Here is a 10,601-nt window from a genome sequence, read left to right as displayed (position 1 = left end):
TTGGCGCCAGCTCTGCCAACACAAACACAAACCGCCCCCTCTCCAGGCACGGCCACGATCCAGTGCTGCTGCCTGGTAGCTTGCTCGCCACGACTGCTCCATTTAGAGCCCCAACGGGAGGGTTTGGCTGCCTCAGGAGCACGGTCCATAGGAATTGAGCCCTCCGCTTTTTGTGGGTGCAGCCTCAGAGGGCATCAGGGTGCTGGGCTGGCTCCTGTCCCTGCCCTGAAGGAGGGAACTGGCTGGGCTGGAGCAGCAGGCCTCCGCTTGCGAGACCTATTTCAAGCAAAGCCTGGGCCACCAGTCCTACACAGGGTATCTGGGCACAGCAGGGCCAATACCAAGTCCCTGCCCTTCCTCAGACAGAGGACTAACACCTGCCCTGCCTGCAGGGACCCTGAGCACTCAGAGAGCCCCGGGGCAGGCTCTTCTGCAGCCCCACCATCACCAGGCATCAGGTGGCCTTTGTCACCACACAGATGCGAATGTAATGGAGAGGAAAAGTTCTTTTTAAAAAGCTGTCTCATTTAGAGAGTAGTGATGTTCCATTCTGTATATAAAGCTTCGTGTGTTTAAGGCAGATAGCCTGACATTTTAGAGGGAACTCGCCAGATCCCTCTTGGAGCACAGCGGCCAACCTTTTGCCTCAAGCAGCTGCTTCCAAACCCACATCGAAATCTGGAGGATGACTCTGGGACCTCGCCTTTAGCTCTCTTTGGGCTACAAAGGGCCAAATCTCCTCTCTTGAGTGCCACAGCACTCCCTTAGCCCCACCGGGACCTGCTCAGAGCCTGAGCTATTGGGGTCGCCCAGGAAGCCCAGCCTGGCTGCCTGCCGCATGCAGATGCTTCAGGGCTTGAGGCTTCACAACTCCTCCACGTGCCCTGCATGCTTGAGGTGCACTTTTTTGTGAAAGGGGACAATGAGCAGCCACCACCCCACAGTGACAGCCCTCTGTGCTGCCTCCTTCTCCCCCAGAGCAGCTTTTCGCCTGCCTTAGAAGAGCGTGTCTTGTGCTCGCCCTGGCCGAGTGAGCAGGATTTTCGGCCCCACGTGATGCACCTCTGAACATCAAAGCAAAGGCTTTGATGTTCAGAGGCTGGGTTACACAGAGAGCTCTGGAAGCACATGCACATGAGCAGGGGCAGATTTGGGCTGAGGGGAAGCAATGGTGTGCCTGGGTCCTATTTTCAGAGCTATTTGTATGTGTAATTAGTTGTGGAAGCATATTTCAGATTCCCCCTAGTTAAGATTTTTGTCAGCGCTCCCTGTAAGCGCCCATAGCTAACGAGAGCTGTTCTGACTCCTGAAATAACCTATCTGAGCAGCTAACAACATGTAAAGACAGGCTTGGGGAACCAGGGCATATTTAGAGCAGCGATCGCTCACCGAAAAGAGCCACTGTATCTGTGCATCCCGCCTCGTGCACAGATGCTCAGTAAGCAGAAGTTAATGTAGTTAGACAAAAGGGCTTAGTTTGGGGGGAAAAATCAATAATGTTAGGGAGTTTATTACAGGGTTATGGGCCACCTGCTAGAACTCAACATTAGGCCTGCATTAGGCTGTGTTTCGGTGCGAGCTGATGGCATTGCACTCAGGCGAGGCTAGTGCCAGAATTATTATTTTATGCCTCAGCAGATGGCTTCTGCTTGGGGGTTTTATCTTTGAGTGCAGACATACGACTAATCTTCATTTGCTTTCTCTTTCTCTGCTAACGTAAGCTGGGCAGGAAGCAATTGCCAGTTTGATGATGGTTCATTATTGCTAGGTTTATTCCGTCTGAAACAGCACAGCGAGAGGCAAAGAGGGTACAAATGAAGATAATCAACTGGTTATCAGTGAGATATGCGGAGAGGCTGGGTGCAGGAGCCTGCCTTGTGCTGGCCCGTCTCCCTTGCTCTATCAGAAGCAATGCCTTAGGTATCCTGTAGGCAGTTCAGGGAGGCTATGGAATTGGTGTCTTCGGGTTGTGAAGACTGCAAATGTCAAATACTGGGAATGAATTCATCCTGCTGTCCATCAGGAAGGTTAGCTTGAATAACAGCATATTAGGAAACACCAGCACCAAATCCATGGTGTGCAAATGGGTGGAGATGTTCCCACATCTTGCAGCACCGCTGTTCCTGCATAAGCCATGGTGTGCTGTCCTCGGTGGAGAACCAGTATATTTGTGGTTCCTGCTGATCTTCAGTTTTTCTTGGTTCCAGTTCTGTTTGAATGAAAAGTCAGAATAAAAGTGCCGGCACGGGCCTTAGGCTGGGTGCTCAGCACATCTTTCACCAAAGCACGTGATGTTCCTTCAGGAACGTGAGTTAATTTAGTGCCACGTGTATGGCTGTAGGAGGCTAATGAATACTATTAAACCCATTGCACAGATTCACTTCAGTCTGCAAATGACCCTAATTCAGCTGCCCTTATTTATTTTAAGGAATTTAAAGCCAGGAGGAAGTCACTTGCTGAGAATCACACAGCAGCAGCCATGAAAGGCCGCAGTCCGAGACCCTGCTTCTAGCCCCACGGGCACCATTTGCTTTTCAAAAGGCTAATTCAATATAGAAATGTCATGTTGCTTTTGTTTGTGATGCGAATCAACTTATGCAAACAGTAAGGTTTTAACCCGCTGTGCAAATGCTGTTATACTTTAATTTAACTCCCCCAGCTCTCATGTTTCCTCCTTGAAAACCCAGAGTTTCTCCTGGTGTGTACCACAAGCGTTAATTCCCACAGGGGGAAGGCACCAGCTCACCGTCACTCTGAGCTGCTCCTTTTACAAAGTTTATGAACCTTTCAGCAAACCGAGCTGAGCGTTTCTAAGGTGAAAGACAACTGCTGCAAATTTGCTTGGTTTTGTGCTGCAAAGTCAGCTCCAGCCGAGCAAAGACTTCACCAAACCACTGAATGTGCAGCAGTTTGGAAGCCCTCGCTGTGGCTGGGAGCCCCTCCAGGAGATGCAATGCAGCTCCCAGCGACTGGGCTTGCCATCAGGCAGCGGCCGTTGGCTTCGCCGGACAACCTGGAAGTCCCAGAGCTCCTCCGAGGGTTTGGTATCCAAAACTTAGCTATAAACAACAATTAATTCTCACAAAATGGAACTATTTCTATTTCTGCAAAGATCATGAAAGCCTTTTAGCGTCAATTCCATCTTTGTGGAATTTAAATCTAAATTAGGACAAAAATCTTTTTAACTGAGGACTTACTGCCTTCATTTGGCTTTGCTGGTTGTCTGCGGTCCTGTGGCACAGTACACACCAAGCTCTGCTGGTAGCTCGGCCAGGAGAGGCCCCATACGTGGGAAGCTGGGCATTTTGGCAGCCCTACTGAAAGGTGAAGTGCTCTGCTTCAGCCTGCAGCGCCCTGCTTCACCGCCAGCTCTTAAGACGTTGTGTGTGCTCAGCAGAGCCCAAATCCAGATGAAGGCCATCAGGAGCAGCTCATAAATCTCCGCTGGGCTGCTGACACCACTACTAGAAATGCCCAAAGGTGACTAAATGCAGCCCTGGTAGAAGCAGGGTGCACATCTCCTGCCACTCAGCTGGCAGCAGATCCTAATGCAGGCTAGAGATTTCACAAGCTCTGCAAAGCGGCGATACTCTGCTTCCTTTCATCTTCCTAGTATGAGAGACTCCTGCCTGCCCTGGGAATGGGCTGTTTGTCCGCACTGAATGGCTTTTTTCCATTGTTGCTCTTTCTCGTTTCAGCTAACTCAATGTACATTTTTATTTTAATCTTTTCTTGTTTGCAGCATGACATGTCCACCTGCAGCCTGCACGCAGCGGGGTTCAGGGAGCTGCAGCATTTTGCTTTTCGATAGCAGCGTTGAAGATAACCAGCCCTTGATTTCCTGATGTGATGGTGGCTGGCAGAGCGATTGTAGGTAATGGTTAAGAGATTCATGTGGTTTAATCGCTGTAATTTTCCTGTCTAAGGAAATTTTCCTTCCTAAGGCCTGTGTGTTGGGCTCATTGTGTTACCTAACCAATTGCTGGGATTGTGTTTTAATGACAGCCGCAGCAGGCCTTCTCTGCATAGTGAGGTACAAAGGAATTGTAGCATCATTAGAGGCAAGCGTTTCAAACGTGCTCTCTAATGGCCTGATTTTTCCCCGATTGAAGGTGATGGTAAATATTCTCCTGACTTCAGAGAGGAGTGGGGTGAGGTTGCAGCCAAAGCCTCCTGGAAATCCCACCCAGCGCTTGATTTTCCTTGACCTGAAGGCCAGCTCAGTCAGCTCTGCTTCTATCGAGGAGCTTTCAAGAGTGATTGCAGCCACTGCTGCAAAGCCAGAGGACGACCGAGTTCTCCCAATGTTGGTTTCTCTTCTACAGCTGTATGGATGGCATCACTTTTGCTCTCTCTGTTGCTATTTAGGGCAACAGGATTCCTAATTAGGTACTTCAGGCCAGTGGGGTGAACTTGGGCCAGACTGTCTGTAGTGGGGTGAGAGGATGTGGGATGCCCTCACAGGACCTTCGGCTTTGTATGCCTCAGGCATGACAACAAGTTGGCCTCCGTGCCTGCAAAATCATCATCATCTCTGCAATCCATGGCTTGAGCTGTGACTGTGTCTTCCCATCCCAGAGGAAATGGTCTTAAATTCAATGTTATGCTTTTTTCTTTTGTGTTTCTATGACACTGTGGTTAAAGATCTCTGTTTGGTGTGGAAAAATCTAAATTTTCCATACACTTATTTCCATATACTTAACTAACTTATTTCTAAAATCAGTCAGGTTTGTCAATCAATATGGAATTATTGTCTACACAGGACCCATTCCCACTTCTGACACTGACTCGTTCTGTGAGCTGAGACTCCTTCTGTGCCACAGCTTCCACCTCTCTCAAAGGGGACATAAAACTCACACATGGTTTGCAACTTTGTCTTGTGAATCCCATCACTCTGCTTGCCATCACCTCAGAAGCAACTTCTGGTTGTGATGTGTGACTTGCTGCAACCCCAAAACTGCCTAAAAAATGAAGTATGCAAAAACTGTATCTGCAGTCATTTGTTTGTATGTCTGGAGCTACAGCCTTGCTGTGAGAGAACAGCACTCTCTCTCTGTCTTTTTTTTTTTTAACTTTGCCATGGCTAAAAATCTAATCATGTCGCTGTTTCAGAACGTATACTTGGTTTGCACTCTTTCAGCTCCTTCCCAATTTCTTTGAGGAATCTCTGGCGTACCAATGGGGTAGCCATAGAAAACCAGGTTAGCGCACAGTAGGGGCTTTCATGGCCACTAATCTTGATGACAAAATTATTCGAACAAACACTTCTTGTGTCACCAATATATATTATGTAAAACCTTGTGACTTTGATTATGTGTCTATAATACAGATTAGTCTGTTTGGGTGTTTGGTGCTGACCTCCAATAAGCTCCTAAAGTATTAGCAAGAATTTGCAAGTGACAGGCAGGCAGAGGTGCTGTTCTGCCTAATCCCATTCTCAAAACTCTGACTATATATGTCTGAACAGTTTCTGTTGCTTTCCTTAAAGCACTGGGTTATTTCTTTCTCGGCCCCCTTCCAACGGCCTTTGTCCTTCTCTCCGCTGCTTTGATGTATCACAAATGTTGAAAGATTTAACTAACCTTATGGATTGGAGCCAGGGAGACAGTGAGAACAAATTTAGAATAGGAGGCAGAGAATGTACCAGCTGGGAGGTGATGCTGTCAATCTCCATGGAGACCTCTTTAGTTACAGCTTTGCTAATTACTCTGTTGAATTGTATAGCGTCTGGTTGAAAGCCCATCCAAGTCAATGGAGAGTTCCTAATTGACTCGTAGCTTCAGCTGGTGGTGTCTCAGGACCATGAGGAGTGCACAGGGCATAGCTCCTAAGTGTGTCTGGTTATGATTTGTATTCGTGGTTTTCTCCTTGATGGCCGAAATGCAACTGAAGGAGAATTCAGACCTTGATGTGGTCTTCTGCATGGGGACAGTTTTTGCTAAAGAAATACACAGCCCTTCAGAAACAAGTTTAGACCTTGGCTTAGCAAAACACTGAATGTTTTGCTTACAAATGCAGGTGAACTACCCCCATTGTCTTGTTAACAGGACGTGGACTTGCTACACAAGTCATCTCCTGCAGGAGATGAACTGGGACCAGATTCACAGAAGCTCTGGGGCTCCAAACGCTCCAGGACATGGCCCTAAGCAGGAGCCAGGCATACCTGTAGCCCGTGTCTCCCAAAAAAAAAGCCAATTTCATGGCTTGGGAGAGCAAGACGAGGGACTACAGACATGGACAGAGAGGAATGCAGCCAGACGCATGGAGAAAGACTAGGCAGGCACCTTGTTGGCTCAGCTTTCTGGGTTCGGACACCCCTCAGCTCAGAAGGGACCAGGCTGCAAACAACAGCAGCCCTCAAGGGGAGAAGTCTGGATCCACGCACTGCAGCTCAGGCTTGCCATTACTTGAAGCCAAAATGGCTTTAGACACTAATCCACTGAACAATTTCCAGTTGTTATCAAAATCTACTGGACTTCTTAACCACGAGTCCCTGAGCTGATGTACCACCCCCCTCAGGTTCCAGTTCTCTGACTTGTTTGTTCAGAAATGATTTATTTGTCCTACAAACAGGGACAATGTTAAATTAGCAAAGAAAAACAGCCACACACCATGCCTGATTTCTAAAGGGATTTAACTGTCTGAGCAGATCCTTCTCCTGCAGGTCACAATTCCCAAAAATCAAGGACATTTTCCAGCCCTCCATCAGATTTCACCCCGTGCTGCAGGTGTGTGCATCTGTGTGCTCGTGTGAGCACTCACACCTCCTGCCACCCCGCAGTTAGTGAGTTAATGTCACGTCCATTCTCCAGAGGCCTTTTGGTGGGATGTTGATGTAACTGGACAGTGGGATACTGAAGCACAGGGGAACCTAGAGGGAACATCTAAGGTCTAGCACCTGCCTGGCACTCACGGAGGATGGATGAGATGTGGTGCAACATCAGCAAAAACGAAGGGAAGAGTACAACACTAGAAAACATGAGGCCTGCCCTAAATCCCAGCCCCTAGTACCACTGTCACAGTAGCAATTCCTGCCTGGCAACTAGGTCAAACTTGATTTTAAATCAAAAGAAAGGTGATCGTTGAGTTCCCTACAACTTCACAATTCAACAGCGTGCTGAAAGTTTTTATTTATCTCAGCAAGATCAGAGGGGCTTAGGGGACGGCCTCAGCCACCCTGCCTCAGGTGCTCTGACATGAGGCAGCTGGAAATTATTGGGTTCCAGGCTCTTTACCTTTCACTGCTTTGACAGTGGGTGGAACACAACAAGCCTCTCCAGAGGCTGCTTTGTGTGTGCTATTCTAAGATGCCTACCCAAGGATGAGATGAGGCAGTCTCTGGGGTGCGTGTGTCTTCCCTCTGGCACACGGGGAGCACTGGATGAGGCAGACTCAGACCTGACAACATGGGGATTTGAACTTAACCAAGTTCTCTTGTGTGTTTATGCTTGTGCTTGAAGTACAATGTTCAAGTTTTCTGGCTACCCCTAATCTTCTTTCTAGTGCCCTTATGTGAGCACAGATTGTTCAAAATAGTCAGAAACATTTTTCTGGTGGGTTGGGTGGGGACTGAGTGCTTCAAATGCGACTGTGCAGCTGTATTCACTGTGTTCACTGAGTAACTGGGAATTAAACCTTTAAAAAGATGTTTAATAATAACCTTAAACGACTGACAAGTCGGCTAAAGGAGATGGAGAATTAAACCTGCAATGCAAAGGGAGTGAAAAACTTTTCAATTCTTAAAAAAAAAGAGGGGCACAGGCCTAACGGACAGACTGTGGTTTCTCCAAAAAAGGAGAAAAGAGCCAATACAGAAATTCGGTCCCAGAAGCCTGCAAAAAGGCAGATATTAAACTACGCCAATAGAATCTGGAAAGCTTGTTCCAAGGACAAAGAATGGCCCGACTCTACACAGACACGTCCCTTGTGGTTACTCCAAGCAGCAGCAGGATGTCAAAGCACGGGGCATGGAGCACTGCTCGGCACTGCCTTACAAGTTCCAGTGTTCCCATTGTCACCCAGAGTCTGCCTGGACTTCACCCGCGGCTGGTGGATATGGATGTCCCTCGGGTGGTGAATGCACAGGGCGTGCTGAACACCTGTAAATCACACACACAATTAAAAAATAAATAAATCACTTGTTTGGGCTCCCCCCCCACACTCTTGCTGTGGCTCAGAGCAGCAGCTCAGCGTTTCTGCTGAAGGCCAAGGCCCTTAGGAGGCACATTTAGGAGGCACGCTGGCTGCTAGCTTTTGGCCTGGCAGCACTGCACAGGGTGCAGATCCCAGCAGCATCCAAAGGAGATGGCCAGCACCCTGCAGCCCGCACAGACCCTGCTGCCCACAGTACGGAAATACATGTACAGGTGTGAATGGGGCATGGGCACAAAAACGGCTGCCATATGGGGAGGGGAGGAACAAGGAAAGAGCATGCGCTTGGCTTTTCTTGTTTCTGGTGTGTGCATGCTAGTGCCAATAAATGGGGTAATGCATGCAAGGTTGGGCTGAGGCTCCAGGGCGCAAGGCAGAGGTAGGACGGGCAATGGCAGCTGGAGTCAAACACACTTGCTGCTAATCCTCTCCGCACAGTCGTTCTTGCGAGAGGAAATCTTATGACTCCAGGGAGAAGTACATTGTGTAACTAAGTAGTGGTGAACCCGAGCTGCATTTAACAGGGCTTGGCACAAACACTAGAGAGTAGGCTACTCATCCCCGGAGAGCGTGAGAGAGCCTGTCCCCATGCATCGCCTTCGAGTCCTTAAAAGCCCTGGTGGTGGCCTTGGGAGAGGAGCTCAAGCAAAAAGAAAAGCCCCACAACCCCAAACAAATCCGCTCATTGAGCAGGGCTTCCCTTCCCTTGTTACAACATTGCATAACGCCCCTTTGCACTGTGCAGAGTTTTGAAATCCGCAGGATCAAAGCTGTATGGAGACACTATGGATGTGCTGGGGAAAATTTAAAGCCGTTGTACAACTACAGCAAGAAGTGCACATCTACACTTCGGGCCCTTCTTGCTGTTCCGCTGTGACACCTAGTGGCACAGAGCAGTTTTACCCGTGGCCTAGGGTATGTGTTAATTTTTCTAGGCCTCATCTTGCTCTCTTTGCTTGAATAGATTTTCCCCATTGGTCTGAGGGAGGTCATGTACCCCTTTGGAAGAGGCCTACAAGTTATTTTGCTCCTTTATCCTATTGGATTTTTTTTTCCAGGTTTAATAAGTTGGGATTGCTTAAAGCTGTTGTGCTGTGCTAGAGGGTATTCTTGCTTCCTATAAGGTATGGCCACTTCTTCACATTTGTGTCTGCTGTGTTCTTGTTTTACAGCTGCATGCCATGGGTGCTAAACACAGGCAAACATGGTCATGGGTGCTGACCTGGGTTGAGAAGTGGGATCATTTAAGACAGCTTTTATGGAAAAAGGAAGTGAGCTTAACAAAAAAGAAGAAAAAGAAAAAGAAAAAGAAGAAGAAGAAGAAAAAGAAAAAAAAAAAAAAGATCTAGGTGACAAGAGTGTCCAGGTGAAGGCTGGACTCCAGGTCCCTGAGGTCCATATTTGCAGTTGTCACTAAACATTAACAGAAGAGGATAAGTTTTGTTTGCAAACCATTCTCTAAGCCAAGCTGTTGTTCATAGTCGGTTGTGTCTTTCTGTACAAGCTGAGCAAAATTTTTGCTAAGCCTGTTGCAGTCTGTTGCATGAGATCAAAGGCATGTGATCTGGTTTAAAACAAATGCCCCTGAGTCACGGTGCGACCTTTGTCATGCTATTTAAAAACGTCGCTTTTGCTGCTGCACACTCTGGCTCTGTTCATGGGGGCTGTTTGCAGGGATGCCGAGCACCTGCGTACCCCACAGCCTTGGCTGATGAGGGACACCAAAATGGTGTTCACGTAGAGAAGTAGAAAGGTCTTCACTCAGAAGGCCTCGGCCTCTCCCGACTGATTAAAGTGAAGAAGATTGCCCCTCTGCTTCTGCGTTTTGAAACTTCGTTTATGGTGGTAATGGCTTGGGAGCAGTTTGGTGGTAAATGCTGCAGGCACGCTCTCTGTGTTATTGCAACAATCACAGCAGGAACTCAGCTGTCCAACGTGTCTGCAACGCAAGTCCTAAATTAAGCGGTGGGTTAAAAATAATGTGACTGATAAGTGCTGAAAAAGAGAGGCAATGGAAAATAATAATAATAAAAAACACCTTAGTGTAAATTTCTCATTGGTGGCAGGCACTGATGCCAAAATAGAAACCCTGGAATTGACGAATGCCCCAGCCCACACTGCAGTGATTTAATTAGTGATTTAATTGCACCCAGAGGCACACGGGCTGGGAATTATCGGGGGTGCCCACAGGAACTGCTGGGCTGTGCTCGCCACCTGGGGCTTCTGAGCCCAAGCCCCAGCCCCATGGCTGGAGGGCAGGCGCGAGGCTGGAGAACCAGCGGAGCCAGCTTGGTGTTTCCACCCCACCGGGGCCGCCGCGTTCCTCCGTTCCCTTCCGAGGCGAACAAGCGGGGCGAGAACCGGGAGGAAGGCAAGGGGAGCCCGGCCCCGGGCCGCCGCCGCCGCCGCCGCCCGCTGCCCCTGGGCACAAGATGGCGGCGGCCGTGAGG

The 10,601-nt window shown here is 48.6% G+C and overlaps 1 protein-coding gene across 1 annotated transcript in view; it reads left to right on the top strand.

Annotated features, from left to right (window-relative positions):
- Positions 1–8,304: 8,304 nt before the first annotated feature.
- LOC118176013 (ankyrin repeat domain-containing protein 40-like) overlaps positions 8,305–10,601 on the top strand; it is a 9,169-nt gene continuing 6,872 nt past the window's right edge. Inside the window, exon 1 of the mRNA XM_035342723.1 lies at positions 8,305–8,484. Within this exon, the coding sequence (XP_035198614.1) occupies positions 8,305–8,484 (180 nt within the window). The remainder of the gene's footprint in view (positions 8,485–10,601) is intronic.

The sequence above is a fragment of the Oxyura jamaicensis genome, chromosome 18, assembly GCF_011077185.1.
Source record: "Oxyura jamaicensis isolate SHBP4307 breed ruddy duck chromosome 18, BPBGC_Ojam_1.0, whole genome shotgun sequence".
Taxonomy (NCBI): Eukaryota; Metazoa; Chordata; class Aves; order Anseriformes; family Anatidae; genus Oxyura; species Oxyura jamaicensis.
Note: the sequence above shows the minus strand (reverse complement) of the source record. Positions and strands in the feature narration are given on the sequence as shown.